This window comes from Oncorhynchus nerka, linkage group LG28 (genome assembly GCF_034236695.1).
Source record: "Oncorhynchus nerka isolate Pitt River linkage group LG28, Oner_Uvic_2.0, whole genome shotgun sequence".
NCBI classification, from domain to species: Eukaryota; Metazoa; Chordata; class Actinopteri; order Salmoniformes; family Salmonidae; genus Oncorhynchus; species Oncorhynchus nerka.
The window spans coordinates 84,129,380-84,147,735 of NC_088423.1; the positions used below are offsets into that span (position 1 = coordinate 84,129,380).

The window sequence follows — 18,356 nt, forward strand, 5'->3', positions numbered from 1 at the left end:
TTACTGCTTTCGAGGCCAAGGGTGATATAAGGAAGTACTCCCCAGACAAAATCATTATTTCTTAGGAAACAGCAGTTGACTGCAGTGCAAAATGAAGAGCTCGGGCTCCTCCATCTCAGACGATGATGATGCATTGTTTAATGAAACATCAACCATAGGGCGATCAGTAGTCTGTGTGATCCTGGGCCTGTCGTTCCTGGTGGGGGTCCCGGGGAACCTGCTGGTGATCTGGACCATCCTGAGGCACGTCCAGCAGCGCTCCCACACCGTGGTGCTCATCCTCCACCTGGCTGCTGCAGACCTGCTGGTGCTCATCACCCTGCCCCTGTGGATCTACTCCCTGGCCCGCTCCTGGGTGTTCGGGGAGGCATCCTGTAAGGCCATGGTGTACATCATCAACACCTGCATGTACAGCAGCGTCTTCCTCATCACCCTCATGAGCATCGAGCGCTTCCTTGTCATCCTGTACCCGTTCAAGATGTTGCGCTGGAAGACCAAGGCAATTATGGACAAGGCTCTAGTGGCTATCTGGGTTCTGGCTTTCCTTTTAGGGATCCCATCCATTCTTACCAGCTCTATGGATGAGATCAATGGGACTGAGCAGTGTCTTTTCAAGGAGTACAACTCAGTGGCCCAAGAGGTGGTGTTCTTATGCCTGGAGACCTTGGTGGGCTTCGTGGTCCCCTTCTCCACTCTGGCTGTCTGTTACTGTCTAGTAGCAACACACCTGAGGACAATGCATTTCGGCAGCAGCAAACAGAAGTCGACAGTTCTGATCAGTAGTGTGGTGGTAGCCTTCGTTCTCTGCTGGCTTCCTCACCATGTCCTCAACACTGTAGACCTAGTCAGCATCCTGACAGAGGATCCAGATGATGCTGTGCCTGTTTCAGTGGCCCAGACTGCAATAGTGTTTATCTCTGGAGCGCTGGCCTTCATTAGTAGCTCTGTGAACCCTGTGTTCTATTCCTTCGCTGCAAGGAACTTCCAGGGCAGTCTCCAGGAGTCCCGCATGGTCAGGCTGTTCCAGGAACTCTCCTCACACACCTCCTCCAAGCTAAGGGGATCTGGCAACACAATAGGATCTGGCAACACAATAGGATCAGAAAACACAATGTCCTCAGTAAGGCCAGACTGCAACAATACCACAGACATAACTACCATGTAGGACTATAGAGATGGTGGCGCTGGATAAGAGCATTCTGGATAAGTCGTTCTGGATAAGAGCGCCTGCTAAATGACTAAAATGTCAAATGAAAACTGTGACCTGATCATTGATTCAGATGTCAGCATTGATGAGAAATAAATATGTCTAGAATCTAGAAGTTTGATTAACAGTTGTATTTTTATGATCATGGTACAAAATGTAGATATTGTTGTGGCCCTTGTGAAATACGGTGAGAAAAGCTCACACAAGTAATTCAATTGTGACTATTTCAACACAATAAAGCGATTGCATTTGCTCATAAAGTGGTATAATTTAAATAACATTTATTCATGGTCATGTTACAATTCCTTGAATATTATTTGATTTAACCTTTATTTTGTATTTACATTCATGTTACATAAAATAACACACTGCCTTACTCTATTTGATCACAATAAAGTTCACAATAAAGTTCATATGACTTCAATAAAAGTAATTTGTGGTCAATACAATTGTTTGAACTCTTAAAATATCTCAGAAGATATATTTTTCCAGACAGTGCCACAATAAGGACCCACTGGATGACTCAGTGCTATGTCTCTCACAGAATGATGGCTCTGTGAAAACCAACCTCTTTCCTGTTCTCCTCAGCAAAGTTAAAGGGAAGTGAAAGCTTGCTGGTGCAGCACTTTTTTTCTGTCTGAGTATGTACACCAGATAGAAGGCACGTAATGCGAGGTGAGGCAAGGCGATCGGCAGCATCAACCAGAACCGTTCGATCATCAGCTGTCTTCAGCTTCAGAGTCCACCATGGCTCCTGATGAGTTTCCTGGCGGGACAGTGGTGGCCTGTGTGATCCTGGGCCTGTCATTCCTGGTGGGGGTCCCGGGGAACCTTCTGGTGATCTGGACCATCCTGAGGCACGTCCAGCAGCGCTCCCACACCGTGGTGCTCATCCTCCACCTGGCTGCTGCAGACCTGCTGGTGCTCATCACCCTGCCCCTGTGGATCTACTCCCTGGCCCGCTCCTGGGTGTTCGGGGAGGTATCCTGTAAGGCCATGGTGTACATCATCAACACCTGCATGTACAGCAGCGTCTTCCTCATCACCCTCATGAGTGTCGAGCGCTTTGTAGCTGTGCGACACCCCTTTGCCTCAGCCGGCTGGAGGAGGAAGAAGGCCTTGAAGAAAGTTCTTCTTGTTCTGTGGGCTGCTGCGTTCCTATTCAGCACCCCGGTCTTTCCCACCCAGGTGGTGGAGGGGGACCTTGGGGAGGAGCATTGCCTGTACAGGGACTACACCTCAGACGGCCAGGAGGCAGTGTGTGTTCTACTGGAGACGCTGGTGGGCTTTGCTGTCCCCTTTTGCATTCTTGTGGTCTGCTACAGCTGTCTCTACAGCCGCATCGCACAGATTACCTTTAAGTCCAAGCGTAAGTCCATGGGGTTGATTGCAAGCATGGTAGTGGTGTTCGCATTATGCTGGACCCCTCACCACGTCGGCAACGTGCTCTCCCTCGTCATCCTCACCATCAAGGGTTCCCACCGAGAGGCCGCAGCGCGTATAGAGAGTGTCAGAACCACCATGACTTTCATTGCTGGAGCGCTCGTGTTCATCAGTAGCTCGGTCAACCCTTTGCTCTATGTGTTTGTGGCTCGTAAGTTCCGGAGTTCTCTGAGGGAGACAGGCATTCAGAAATTGTTCCGGCATATCTCAAGCACAGCTCCCGGAGAGGGGACTAAAGAACTGTCCTTTGTGACCAAGAGACCAAGCATCTCTCAGACACAGAGCCACAGCTCCCAGTGTGTTACAGAGCCTAAGGAACAAATGGATGTACTTATAAATGTATGTGAAAACGTTTCTTCCTGAGATTGAAAATGATGTTTATCATATGGTTTTGATAAAGATTTTTGTGTGTAAATTACAAAGTTTGATTTGTCACATTGTTTCTATATGTTAACTAACTTAAAATGTAGAAGAGCAATTGTTAGTAATGTTTACGTCAAACATAATGCACATAAAAACATTAAAATAGGTTCTGTATATAATTTTACCTGTGGTGAATTTGAATTAACTTTTGAAATACTTTTTAACATATTCACATTTTTCTATGTAGGCCCCACTGTGTTAGACACATTTTTCTATGTAGGTCCCACTGTGTTAGACACATTTTTCTATGTAGGTCCCACTGTGTTAGACACATTTTTCTATGTAGGTCCCACTGTGTTAGACACATTTTTCTATGTAGGTCCCACTATGTTAGACACATTTTTCTATGTAGGCCCCACTGTGTTAGACACATTTTTCTATGTAGGCCCCACTGTGTTAGACACATTTTTCTATGTAGGCCCACTGTGTTAGACACATTTTTCTATGTAGGTCCCACTGTGTTAGACACATTTTTCTATGTAGGCCCACTGTGTTAGACACATTTTTCAGTTGTGGTATAATGCTCATTTCATGCTCAAATGTTTTTATATTCCATGTGCCACAGAAGAAAGAGCTTCATAGAAAAAAAGAACATAGTGTCACTGTATACGTTTGTCTGAAGCTATATGATATGAGTATAATGACTGAGTGTACTGTATGTATTCAGCTGCTTATCTTGAGGCCTTGCCTCAATACATTTATTTTAGACCCTCCTGATCTGGATAGAATATATTTCACCCACAGCTTTAGCCTTCATGATAACGGCAACCACAGATATCAGCCTCTTCCTGTCATACTGAGCTTTCCAACTGTCTTCATACTGATCATTTCATTGTTATAGTTGAAGTCAATGAACATGTGTATGTACCCCATGCCATATTTTTTATATTTTTTATTTAACCTTCATTTAACTAGGCAAGACAGTTAAGAACAAATTCTTATTTATAATGGCGGCCTACCCCGGCTGAACCCGGACAACGCTGGGCCAATTGTGCCGCCGCCCTATGGGACTCCCAATCATGGCCGGATGTGATACAGCCTGGATTCGAATCAGGGACTGTAGTGACGCCTCTTGCACTGAGATGCAGTGCCGTAGACCGCTGCACCACTCTGGAGCCCTTTATTCGTTTATTTAAATGAAAAAATACTTATTAAAAAAAATATCACTGAAAAAATGTGTTGAAAGTGTTTCAAAGACCATTATAAACTGGGTGGTTTGAGCCCTGATTGCTGATTGGCTGACAGCCATGGTATATCAGACTGTATACCATAGGTAAGACAAAACATCTATTTTTACTGCTCTAATTACGTTGGTAACCAGTTTATAATAACAATGTGGCATTTCGGGGATTTGTGATATATCGCCAATATACCACGGTTAAGGGCTGTGTCCAGGCACTCCGCAAAGCGTTGTGCTTAAGAACAGCCCTTAGCCATGGTATATTGGCAATATACCAACACCTCTTCGTGCCTTATTGCTTAATTATAAGTGTTACAAAATGTTTTTTCAGTCAGAAAGTATAAATCCTCTAGTTCTGTCGTTCCAGGCTACACGAAACATCTGTTCTGCGACAGCACGAGTCATGCTTTCAACTTCCCTCTCATCTACGGAGATTGCAACATGAAAATCTGCCTTGTGTCCCCTTTGACCATTGACGAAATGAGGAATTGTGTACTACGCTTTGGCACAGTCATATTGGAGAGAAAACCACATTGTTTTTGTTGGGCTAGGGGGTTTCCTATGTCAGCTAAATCTAGTTAAACATTTTATTCAAATAGGATACATTTTATTTTCATCAATATCATACTATTGATTGTAAATGATGATCCATCAGTCCTTATAGTCCAATAGGTGGCAGTGTACCTATTATCCAATGACTGTGGAATTCTGACACATTCACAAGTCATTGTCCTCTCTCTCCATTTAATAGCACAGTTTCTATATAACTTAAAAGATGTACGCTAAGGTGTAATTTCACTATATATTAGGTAAGATGTGATTAGCTTTATATCTGTGTTGACCGTCAAGAGGCTCCATAGTGTCTCCGCATGTATTCTTCTGAAGGAGTGAGTCACGCAGCGTTTGGCTGGGAGTCAGACGGGGCTCTGTCTCATCCTGCTTCAGTAAGCTTGGCTCTATTCAATGTGTCACACTGTCACTCAGACACACACACACACACACACACACACACACACACACACACACACACACACACACACACACACACACACACACTGAATGGAAGAATTACTGCAGGAGACCACTCCAGGGCTGGGCAGGGCAGCTTGTGTCAACACAACCCAATTACAGGACAACACTGCTTAAATTGTTTTTCACCTGCTCCTGTAGTATGTACAATATTAATGTAAGGGGTGCGGTGATCTCCGTTACCCTCTGTATATTTGTGAAAAATTATACTGTGACACTGTCTCCAGTAATCACAGCTGTGGGTGGTGGTGCTGGCTGCTGCCCCAGCAGGTGCTCCTGTCTTGTCTGAACTTGTCTGGCCTGGGCTGCTGACTAAAACCCACTGGTGTCACACTGACAGAGGCCGAAACAGCCTGAGGCTTACCTACATCATATGACTGTTAACTAACCAATGGCCTTGGCTCATGTCTTGCTTCACTGATGTTGCTTGCATGCAGTGTAATAGGCTACAATCAACTGCACACTGAAAACGAGGTGTAACAGGTTTGAAACTGATTATCATCTCCTCTTTGACTTTCTGTGAGTCACAGTTATCGGTGTGACAATGTAATTATGGAAAATTACAGTGGGTAAATGGTGTGACGTGAGTTATGTGTGCAGAGCACATCAGCAAGAGGACTCTGCTAAGCTCTGAATGTGTGGTGCAAAATGAGGAAACAACCGTCAGTGTGTGAGAAAAAGTTAGCAGGGTGTCAAACACATGTAAACCACTAGTCACAGCTTGCCAGAGTAGGATTGTCTCTCTAGTCTTGAGAGAAAGGACAAGTTCATTCAGAATTTAAGTTTCTCACCATTAACACTCACTGAAGGAAACACAAAACATGGAGACCTTATGGCAATTCCCTTTATGTGTAGATATAAACACGTGAGAAATACAGTGGGGCAAAAAGGTATTTAGTCAGCCACCAATTGTGCAAGTTCTCCAACTTAAAAAGATGAGAGAGGCCTGTAATTTTCATCATAGGTATACTTCAACTATGAAAAAAAAAATCCAGAAAATCACATTGTAGGATTTTTTAATGAATTTATTTGCAAATTATGGTGGAAAATAAGTATTTGGTCAATAACAAAAGTTTGCAAATTATGGTGGAAAATAAGTATTTGGTCAATAACAAAAGTTTATCTCAATACTATATATACCCTTTGTTGACAATGACAGAGGTCAAACGTTTTCTGTAAGTCTTCACAAGGTTTTCACACACTGTTGCTGGTATTTTGGCCCATTCCTCCATGCAGATCTCCTCTAGAGCAGTGATGTTTTGGGGCTGTTGCTGGGCAACACAGACTTTCAACTCCCTCCAAAGATTTTCTATGGGGTTGAGATCTGGAGACTGGCTAGGCCACTCCAGGACCTTGAAATGCTTCTTACGAAGCCACTCCTTCGTTGCCCGGGCAGTGTGTTTGGGATCATTGTCATGCTGAAAGACCCAGCCACGTTTCATCTTCAATGCCCTTGCTGATGGTAGGCTTTGTTACTTTGGTCCCAGCTCTCTGCAGGTCATTCACTAGGTCCCACCGTGTGGTTCTGGGATTTTTGCTCACTGTTCTTGTGATCATTTTGACCCCACAGGGTGAGATCTTGCGTGGAGCCCCAGATCGAGGGAGATTATCAGTGGTCTTGTATGTCTTCCATTTCCTAATAATTGCTCCCACAGTTGATTTCTTCAAACCAAGCTGCTTACCTATTGCAGATTCAGTCTTCCCAGCCTGGTGCAGGTCTACAATTTTGTTTCTGGTGTCCTTTGACAGCTCTTTGGTCTTGGCCATAGTGGAGTTTGGAGTGTGACTGTTTGAGGTTGCGGACAGGTGTCTTTTATACTGATAACAAGTTCAAACAGGTGCCATTAATACAGGTAACGAGTGGAGGACAGAGGAGCCTCTTAAAGTAGAAGTTACAGGTCTGTGAGAGCCAGAAATCTTGCTTGTTTGTAGGTGACCAAATACTTATTTTCCACCATATTTTGCAAATAAATTCATAAAAAATCCTACAATGTGATTTTCTGGATTTCTTTTCTTCATTTTGTTTGTCATAGTTTAAGTATACCTATGATGAAAATTACAGGCCTCTCTCATCTCATACATGACAGTCCCATCATACATCACAGCCCCATTATACATGACAGTCCCATCATACATCACAGTCCCATCATACATCACAGTCCCATTATACATGACAGTCCCATCATACATCACAGTCCCATTATACATGACAGTCCCATTATACATCACAGTCCCATTATACATGACAGTCCCTGTAATATAGGAAACCACCAACCATATAATGTCTTAACACACTTTCTCTGACACAGCAGGGCCCAAAAGCTTTCATCTGAGTTTCATACCCTCAATGGGAGGGAGGCTGAGAGAGAGAGAGAGAGAGAGAGAGAGAGAGAGAGAGAGAGAGAGAGAGAGAGGGAAAGACCTTCACCAGAAGAATTTCAATGTGAAGGGATCCACCACTCCTGAGGCTTGGGGAAACAATAGGGTGAAAAGAGGTGATGAGACAAAAGTCCTTTCCTTTGTATTGTGTACAGCCCATAGTTACCTAAAGTACAGAAGGAATGGGCCTAGAGAGTAACAAAACACACCATCCTGGGAACCAGGCCATGGATGAACAATTCACAGGGCTCCCAAGAGGCAGCAGACGTGTGCCATGTGCCTGGGCAAGTACCTGTAGGAATGTACAGGAGTTTTTTTTCTTGTAGCCTAGCTATGAGGTATGTATAGGCCTTTCATTTTACTTCACTACATTCCTAAAGAAAATAATGTTATTTTTACTCCATACATTTTCTGTGAAACCCAAAAGTACTCATTACATTTTGAATGCTTAGCAGGATGGGAAAATTGTCAAATTCATGCACTCATCAAGAGAACATCCACGGTTATCCCTATTGCCTTTGATCTGGCGGACTTATTAAACACAAATGCTTTGTTTGTAAATTATATCTGAGTGTTGGAGTGTGGCCCTGGCTATCCGTCAATAAAAAAAACAAGAAAATTGTGCCATCTGGTTTGCTTAATATAAGAAATGTTAAATTATTTATACCTCAACTTTTACTTTCAATACTTAAGTATATTTTAGCAATTACATTTACTTTTGATACTTAAGTATATTCAAACCCAAATACTTTTACTCAAGTAGAATTTTACTGGGTCACCTTCTCTTTTACTTGAGTAATTTTCTATTAAAGGTATGCTTACTTTTACTAAAGTATGACAATTGGGTACTTTTTCCACCACTGGTATGTTGTATGTATAGACCTTAGAAAATATAATGCATTTTATGAGACATTTTCCCAAGACTTACCGTTGAGTTATTTTATGTCCTTCCACACAGGTGTGCTGTCACTCACACAACCAGTTTCTCTGAACAGATCCGACCACCAAGCCATAAGACTGTTGAACAGTTAATCAAATGGCTACCCTGACTATTTGCATTGACACCCTTTTTATTTGCACTGACTCTGTTGCACTGGCTCTGTCCACACTCACTGGACTCTACCCACACACTTACATATACTACACTGACACACCAACACACATAGACTACATACGACGACATGCACTCAATCACTCAATCACTCACACACACACACACACACACACACACACACACACACACACACACACACACACGCATATTGACGCCACACACACATAGACACACTTTCACACACGCTGTCTTGTTAACAAACTATAGTTTTGGCAAGACGGTTAGGACATCTACTTTGTGTATGACACAAGTATTTTTTCCAACAGTTGTTTACAGACAGATTATTTAACTTAGAATTCACTGTATCACAATTCCAGTGGGTCAGAAGTTTACATGCACTAGGTTGACTGTGCCTTTAAACAGATTGGAAAATTCCAGAAAATTATGCCATGGCTTTAGAAGCTTCTTTACATCAGCAAATTTACATCATTTGAGTCAATTGGAGGTGTACCTGTGGATGTATTTCAAGGACTACTTTCAAACTCAGTACCTCTTTGCTTGACATCATGGGGAAATCAAAAGAAATCAGCCAAGACCTCAGAAAAATAAATTGTAGACCTTCACAAATCTGGGTCATCCTTGGGAACAATTTCCAAACGCCTGAAGGTACCACATTCATCTGTACAAACAATAGTATGCAAGTATAAATACCATGGGACCACGCAGCCGTCAAACCGCTCAGGAAGGAGATACGTTCTGTCTCCTAGAGATGAACGTACTTTGGTGTGAAAAGTGCAAATCAATTCCAGAACAACAGCAAAGGACCTTGTGAAGATGCTGGAGGAAACGGGTACAAAAGTAATATATATCCAAAGTAAAATGAGTCCTATATCGACATAACCTGAAAGGCCGCTCAGCAAGGAAGAAGCCACTGCTCCAAAACCACCATAAAAATGCCAGACTACGGTTTGCAACTGCACATGGGGACAAAGATCGTACTTTTGGAGAAATGTCCTCTGGTCTGATGAAACAAAAATAGAACTGTTTGGCCTTAATGACCATCGTTATGTTTGGAGGAAAAAGGGGGAGACTTGCAAGCTGAAGAACACCATCCCTACCGTGAAGCACGGGGATGGCAGCATCGTGTTGTGGGGGTGCTTTGCTGCAGAAGGGACTGGTACACTTCACAAAATATATGGCATCATGTGGAAGGAAAATTAGGTGGATATATTAAAGCAACATCTCAAGACATCAGTCAGGAAGTTGAAGCTTGGTCGCAAATGGGTCTTCCAAATGGACAATGACCCCAAGCATACTTCCAAAGTTGTGGCGAAAATGGCTTAAGGACAACAAAGTCAAGGTATTGGAGTGGCCATCACAAAGCCCTGACCTCAATCCCATAGAAAATTTGTGGGCAGACCTGAAAAGCATGTGTGAGCAAGGACGCCTACAAACGTGACGCAGTTACACCAGCTCTGTCAGGAGGAATGGGCCACAATTCACCCAACTTATTGTGGAAGGCTACCCAAAATGTTTGACCCAAGTTGAACAATTTAAGGCAATGCTACCAAATACTAATTGAGTGTATGTAAACGTCTGACCCACTGGGAATGTGATGAAAGAAATTGTACATTGTTAAAACACTGTATATATATATATAATATGACATTTGTAATGTCTTTATTGTTTTGAAACTTCTGTATGTGTAATGTTTACTGTTAATTTTGATTGTTTATTTCACTTTATATATTCACTTTATATATTATCTACCTCACTTGCTTTAGCAATGTTAACACGTTTCCCATGCCAATAAAGCCCTTGAATTGAATTGAAATAAAAGCTGAAATAAATAATTCTCTCTACCATTATTCTGACATTTCACATACTTAAAATAAAATGGTGATCCTAACTGACCTAAGACAGGGAATTGTTACTAGTATTAAATGGCAGGAATTATGAAAAATGGAGTTTAAATGCATTTGGCTAAAGTGTATGTAAACTTCCGACTTCAACTGTACATACTACCTCGTACCCCTGCACATTGACTCGGTAACGGTACTCCTTGTCTTCAGTCTCATTATTGCTATTTTATCTTGTTACTATTTCCTTAAAAATGGTCAATTTGTCTTACTTTTTAAGTCTGCATTGTTGGGAAAGGGCTCGTAAGGATTTCACAGTAAAGTCTACACCGGTTCTATTCGGCGCATGTGACAAATACAATGTTATTTGATTATGTAGCAAATAAATAGGATCTTGACAAACCTGGTGATGGTTAGTCATTACCAGCCAGGGACATACATGTACTTTCTGTATTAGGTGCTGGAACAGAGTTTCACTTTCAAACTTGGCACAAGAAAAGCTAAAATGCCTATATTCTTTTAAAAACATGGACCGACACCATCATTGCATCAATGCTGGGTAATAAATTCTGCAGTTAAACTTGTTCATTATGTAATCCAACATTTTTACTGGATATGCATTCAACAAAAGTTAAACATTGCCATTTTGCTACTATTTCTGTTAAGTCTACACATACAATTTGATGCACACCTTGGATATATCCAACCTATGCACCACACAGAACATAGAATGCATTGCAACTGCCTGTGCAAAGCAATGCTGCAAGGCAAAGTACTGATGCACCAAGTCTGGAACCAACAGGACCCTGAACAGCTTCTACCCCAATACCATAAGACTGCTAAATAGTTAACCAAATAACTACCCAGACTATCTGCATTGACCCCCTTTGAGAGACTGCATTTGACTCATCACATATGCTGCTGCTATTGTTTATTATATTTTCAAGTCACTTTATCCCTACCTATAAGCACATATCTATCTCAAGTACCTCGTGCCCAAGTTATCATTACTCATTGTTTATGTATTGCTCGTTATTATTTTTCTGTTTTTCTCTACATTGTTGGGAAGGGAGCGTAAGTATGCATTTCACTGTTAGTCTACAGCTGTTGTTTGCCAAGCACGTGACAAATAACGTTTGATTTTGTTTTGAATGTAGCCTTACTTCTGGTGTGCCAAATCGCAAGAACACTGTCGGTGTGATAGAGGCGTTAGGTGCTGTACTACTTCAAAGGTGTGTGAACAGCCGTATTCTTATTTGCTACTACTTCCGCCAAACATGCTAAACCAATCAGGTTAGTTTACATAGATTTTGGTGCGCTATGTCCCGCCCTCACCTTTGCCATGCGGCCAATAGGCCAACTCCCCTGGGAGCTTGACTGAAAGTAAGCGGCTGAATCATACACAGGTAGCTTAGAAAAATAGCGAGGGAGAAAAACAATTCTGGGCTTGTCATGGAGTTCGCTTGAAAGAAAACAGGGATTGTTTTCCAATTTTCTTTACCAGTTAAACCAGTATCTCTGGATAGAACACGCTCAAGTACTTGATCAGGTAGAGTCTTTGGTCGAAATCTCTTTCGTGTCCTCTTGAAAATAATCTTTCTTTCCCCCTATTCGTTTACTTGACTTCAATTGAATTTCCAGACCTTTTGTTTGCTTCTCTTATCACTGGAAAAAGGTGGACCCTGGTGTTATTTTTATTTCATCTTTGCTTTTAATTGTAGTTTTACCCTTGTGGTCCCTGATGGCTTCGCACAGTGATACTCTGGTGGTGTTCTTTGGGGCAACAGCTGGTGCAAATGGGGGTAAACTGGGTTCGGATGAGAGGGAAATAATTCTCTTGGTGTGGCAAATTGTGGATCTACTTGAGAAAAAGGTACGGACTTTCTCACCCGTTGTAAAGGTTTCTTCTTGACTTTTTAGTGTTTTTGTGTCCTAAGTAGTGGATTCATGTTTTAACTTGACAGCTGACATTAATCAACAAAGGTACGCGTTCTGTAAATATTTGTGGGTCACAGTTTTAAGTGTGCATGGGCCTCAACTAATCCAACCGATAGTCTCATGGGTGTGTAGCCTACACCTGTCAGATTTAACTTCAGTGAAATGCTTTAAATACATGTTGAAAGAAAGCATACCTCTTTGGTTATATGTCAACGCCTTGACATTGGCAACTGTGCGTTGACAATTAACTGCTTTGTTTGATGGTCTGAGTTCATAAAATTGGCCTGCCATGTTTAGTGCTGACTTGGGAAATTAGTTGCGTTACCAAACTGTACTCTGTAGTTTATAACTAAAATGGGTGGCACATGCCGTGGTGAAACAACGATTCCGTTCACAGGTTGGGAAACTTCAGAGACGTCTTGTGAAGCCCGACTCTTTGGAGTTGACAGACCAGAGTAAAGAGGAGACTGGGCTGTCTGTGGAGGAACTCTACAAGGTTGAACCTCTGGACCAAGTTCTGCAACAGGTGAGACTGATTAGGCTACTGGTGAAGATTCCTGTTCAGGCCCTAAAACATTTTAGGACTCAAATCTGGAGTCTTGTCCTTTGCTTTCCTGCATTCTCAGACTTAAATATTTTAAACCTGACTCCAAAGAAAAGCTTAAGATGCTGAACAAAGCATTTAATCGCTAATATGATAATGGCTGAACTTTAACTGACAAAAACAACCATGCATGATAAGAATGACAGCATTCAAATGGTCTGTGTCACCAACCACCTGGAGGGAGATAACAGGATGAAGCTTGATGATGAAGCTTTAGGTAAATGTCAAGGTGTGTCGATTTTTCTCAACAAATGGAAACCCCTGAAAGGTATCTGACCTTTACAAATGATTCCACTTGGTTTGGCTGCTGTTTGGCCTATTAAACTCTGACAGGCCGTGAGTAGTTCAATCCAAAATGGTATCCTATTCCATATAGTGCACTACTTTTGACCAGAGCCCTATGAGAATAGGGTGTCATTTGGGACCGGCTCAGTGTAGTTGCTGGTTTGAGTAGGCTTGCTTGGCTAAGCAGTGACTGCCGTGGGGTTGAGGTAGGGACGGGGAGGCAAGCAGGTCTAGTCTTGTCCCAGACTGATGCGAGCTGCTGACATCTGAAAGACTGAATGTTTACCTGGGAATGCAAAGAAATACCCCTGCTGGGTAGAGAGGACGGAGAGAGAGAAAGTGTGGGAGCGACAGAGACCCCTTGCCATAGCCCAGCACCTGTTTTCTCAGGCCAGGTAGTTGTGCGATAAGGCAGTCTGTTCCTGTTTATGATGACCAGGATGTAAAAGTGTTTTCAGGTTCCACCTCTCCTGGTATGTTTTGACAAAAGAAGGGCTTATGTTGCCAAACGTGTTTCTCAACCGCTCTGTCTGCCTGCAGTGTTGAGAGTATTTGTATTGCACTCTGTAGGTAGGTAGTTACACCAAATCCCATCCACTCTGTAGGTAGGTAGTTACACCAAATCCCATCCACTCTGTAGGTAGGTAGTTACACCAAATCCCATCCACTCTGTAGGTAGGTAGTTACACCAAATCCCATCCCCGCCCCCAGCAGTATTTCAATAATTGAAAACCCCATATTACCAGACTCTCCTTGTGATTTAGGGTTACGATTAGAGACACTGTCTGACTCAATGCTGTGGTCCTCTCCCATGCAACAAGCAGGTTTGTTGAAGTGACCAGTCCTTCCTCAACAACATTTTGCAATATAGACCCTGAGTTTGACAGTGCTCTTGCTGTTGACACACTATAGATTTAGAGTAGATCCGTACCGCAAGATGCTCTCACTGCTGATTGCTGAAGTAATCTCTAGTTTGAGTTTCTATACCTGCAAGCCATCCCAATTCATTTGTTTTGTGGGTCTGTGGACCCTTTAAAGATTAACCAGAAAAATCAATTTTATACTGGCTTACCTCTGTCTGCTAGGTCACTTTCTCTTGCCATTGGTCGGGTTTAGTTGATTTATTTGTCTCTATTGATTTAAGTCAGGCAGTCAGTGGAGGAATGGAGACATTCAGCTAATGTGAGTCATACGAGAGACTGCCTTTGGGGTTGTAGGTAGGAATCGCTAACTAACCTAGCAGAGACCAATTCTCAGTGGACCTGTCAATGTTATAAGGCCAGAGTAGCCAAGCCAAGGATGCAGATTTGTTTTCTTTGGTGAAAGATTTATTCAGTCTGAGAAAAATGTCGATAGAGATTAGAGCTGGGCTGCACCCTTTCCATTGGGGGGGGGCGGGGCGAACTTTAAATAACTACTGTTCCTTGTGGGCTTGTAGCCTGCCTTCGATTCAGCATATCAACACGTTTCTCTCCCTAAGATTGAGTTTATAAAAATAAAAAGTCAGAATCCTGTTGTAGTTTCTCTAACTGTTCTCAGATCAATGGGTTTATCAGGAAGACATTTGGGGTTTGGACTTATTGAACCCCAGTCAGTCTTAGGCCCTCACTTATTAGGGCCAGTATTGAGTGTGAAGAGCCTCATATCAGTGCAGTGATAGTACACAGGCTCTGACATGCTGTGTTCCAGGGACCCCGGAGCAAAGCGTGTTCAGCTCTCTGTGCTGCTAAGTCTCTCTCATAGGTGGGGCAGCGTCACCCTGTTCCAGGTTGTGAAGGCACTGGGGCAGGTGCACAGCAGAAGCAGATAATGAAAGATAGTGCCAGCAGCAATAAAACATTCCCTCGGTCTTCTCCCTTCCTGCTCTCCAACAGCATTGTACCTTGTAGAGAACAAGCCAGAGGATCCTATACAGAGCCAGCATTGTAAACATCTAATCTCCACAGTCAGTCATAAAATGACTAAAGTTTGGGACAGTGGTATGACTGTAACAGGCCTAGCCATGAGTACTGCCTGGTACTCTCTACTCCCATATCGTGAGCCTCATCACCGCCCTTGCTCTACTTCTCTCCTTGGGTCCAGCCTCAACACTATGCAAACACATCAGCTATAGCTTATACTACAGAGCAAACACAGATGGGGCCAGGTTCAAGGGTAAACTCCTACCTCATACTCACCCATGGCACAGTGCAGCAGAGAACCTCCCATTGGGGGAAAATGAAACCAATGGTAATCAATGAATGGTTGGCTGGTCAGGTATATTACAGTAACCGTCTATGCACGTTCTCATTGGTTGCATGTTGACATTTCCTATTCTGACAGCCTTGCTGCTAGTGTTGGCATATTTATCAATACCTGTTTCCTTTGTTAGGCCTGTCCTGTTGGACATGTTTGCTCTAATAGTATGCTGGTTTGGCAGAGAGGATAGAGTAAAGGGTGTGTCGCTTAGTTCCTTGAAACCATTTGTTTCTATTCCTTATCCTGCTGCTGGTTGTGCAAGGTGAGGCTGCATAGATGTGAAAACAGCCATGAGCTAACAAACACCACACCTCACCCCACCATGCATTAGGTTGAACACAACTACCTTCACATCCTGGTCTGTTCCTGCTTGTACGTGTGTGGGGAGATGGTTCTTGGTAACTAAACAAATGTGATAGATATTTGCATGTCAGTGTCTGAGGTGACAGAAGAATGTTTAATATCCGATGGCTTCTGAGAATGATGCTCTACCCCCCGAAACAGAGGAATAATTTTGAATTCCACAGCGCCTCAACCGGTTTGTGCTGTTTTATTCCTCTCTTTGTCACATACTCAACTGTGTCAGTCGAGACTTTCCTTGGCTAATATTTGTCCTATTATCTATGGGACTACTTAAATGACTGGGTTCTATAGCATAGATGTTACCAGATACATTACAGTATCTGTTGATACCTCTATGACATACAGTGTGTGTCATCTGTCATGGCTCCCAGATGATGAGTCATTGACCTCTGGATCCTTGGCAGCCAGTCTTTTCAGAGAAAGCCAGTCAGTTGTCTTAGGGGCCTATCTGACCGGCCCACCTTAGCTAATGAGCTTCCTGTCTGTATCAGTCCTTTCCTAACCCAGATGTTATCACACTATGGTGAAATGTAGCGTACCAGGCCCTGAAGTGGCATGGGATCCCACAGCTCCACGTGGCAAGACAGACCTGTCCAACAACCCAGCATACTGGTCCCGGTCACCACGAGGACTCAAACATCTCATCTCTTTTAGGGTGTGATAGGTTCAAGATAGCTGTAGGCAATAGATGCAAGGAAGGGTTCAACAAAACTCTTCTCTTTTTTGTAGTCTCAATACAATGCATATGATGGTATAGGGGGCCTAGTGTTGTTTTGTCCAGTGTGATGGTGCTTGTGGGTAACGGCAAGTGAGTTGAAATAAGAGCCCCTCATTAACATAATTATTTCCCTCAAGTTGAACTCCCAGGTGGTCGCCCGAAATATGATTTTAATGCCGATACCGATTTATTTATTTGTAATAATGACAATTACAACAATACTGAATGAACACTTATTTTAATATAATACATCAATAAAAATCTGTGAAATACGGAACCGTTTTGTATTTTATCTAACGGGTGGCATACCTAAGTCTAAATATTCTTGTTACATTGCCCAACCTTTAATGTTATGTCATAATTACGTAAGATTCTGGCAAATTAGTTCGCAATGAGCCAGGCTGCCCAAGCTGTTGCATATACCCTGACTATGCGTGCAATGAATGCAAGAGAAATTACACAATTTCACCTGGTTAATATTGACTGCTAACCTGGATTTCTTTTAGCTAAATATGCAGTTTTAAAAATATATACTTCTGTGTATTGATTTAAAAAAAGGCATTTGTGTTTATGGTTAGGTACAGTCGTCCAACGATTGTGCTTTTTTCCGCAAATGCGCTTTTGTTAAATCATCCCCCAGCGTTGCATCGATTATATGCAATGCAGGACACGCTAGATAAACGAGTAATGCTATAACTTAGATTATGAATTATTGTTTTTTATAAGATAAGTTTAATGCTCGCTTGCAACTTACCTTGGCTTCTACTGCATTCGCGTAACAGGCAGGCTCCTCGTGGAGTGCAATGAGAGGCAGGTGGTTAGAGCGTTGGACTAGTTAACTGTTAGGTTGCAAGATTGGATCCCCCGAGTTGACAAGGTGAAAATCTGTCTTTCTGCCCCTGAACAAAGCAGTTAACCCACCGTTCCTAGGCCGTCATTGAAAATAAGGTGTTCTTAACTGACTTGCCTCGTTAAATAAAGGTATACAAATTTTGAAAAATCGGCGCCCAAAAATACAGATTACCGATTGTTATGAAAACTTGAAATCGGCCATTCCGATTAATCGGTCGACCTCTAGTCACTACAGTCCCTGGTTCGAATCCAGGCTGTATCACATTCGGCCATGATTGGCAGTCCCATAGGGTGGTGCATAAATGACCCAGCGTCGTCCGGGTTTGGCCGCAGTAGGCCGCCATTGTAAAAAAATAATTTGTTCATTTAACTGACTTGCCTAGAAATTAGCCTCACTGACTCACAATTAGTCACTAACGACCATTAGATCTTCTGGACAGATAACGTGATAAGTAGTAGCTAAACAAACCACGAATTGGTGAATAGTTTATTAGAAATGGAAAGAGTATTTGAGAAGTGTTGCCTATTTTGATGTTGACTAAATTGAGACATTTTTTACTTTCAGTATCAGTCCGTCAAGGGAAATCTAGTTTTCTTTCTAACAAAGGTATCTATATATATTTCAGGATGTTGTGTATCAGAATTCATAAACAGTTTTGAGAACACAACTTGTCCAAAAAGTGGTTTCTTGGCACAACTTAAATTGAGCCACCTACACATCTTTGTACTGAATGAAGTATTACCACTACCTTTTTCAAAACCATTCCCATCTTTATTTCCAAAA

The 18,356-nt window shown here is 42.4% G+C and overlaps 3 protein-coding genes across 4 annotated transcripts in view; all 3 read left to right on the forward strand.

Moving 5' to 3' along the window:
* Nucleotides 1–40: 40 nt before the first annotated feature.
* Nucleotides 41–1,467, forward strand: LOC115113783 (leukotriene B4 receptor 1-like). The gene has a single exon (XM_029641770.2). The coding sequence runs from the start codon at nucleotides 92–94 to the stop codon at nucleotides 1,163–1,165; it is 1,074 nt and encodes a 357-aa protein (XP_029497630.1). The 5' UTR covers nucleotides 41–91; the 3' UTR covers nucleotides 1,166–1,467.
* Nucleotides 1,468–1,835: 368 nt separating this feature from the next.
* LOC115113784 (leukotriene B4 receptor 1-like) lies at nucleotides 1,836–3,945 on the forward strand. Its single transcript, XM_029641771.2, has one exon. It carries the CDS (start codon nucleotides 1,955–1,957, stop codon nucleotides 3,011–3,013), a length of 1,059 nt encoding a protein of 352 aa, XP_029497631.2. The 5' UTR covers nucleotides 1,836–1,954; the 3' UTR covers nucleotides 3,014–3,945.
* Nucleotides 3,946–11,949: 8,004 nt separating this feature from the next.
* Nucleotides 11,950–18,356, forward strand: part of esrp2 (epithelial splicing regulatory protein 2) — a 29,544-nt gene continuing 23,137 nt past the window's right edge. For both annotated transcript variants that reach the window (XM_065013199.1, XM_065013200.1), the window contains exons 1-3: nucleotides 11,950–12,123; nucleotides 12,296–12,447; nucleotides 12,910–13,038. In XM_065013199.1, the coding sequence (XP_064869271.1) occupies nucleotides 12,316–12,447; nucleotides 12,910–13,038 (261 nt within the window). In that variant the 5' untranslated portion in view covers nucleotides 11,950–12,123; nucleotides 12,296–12,315. The remainder of the gene's footprint in view (nucleotides 12,124–12,295; nucleotides 12,448–12,909; nucleotides 13,039–18,356) is intronic.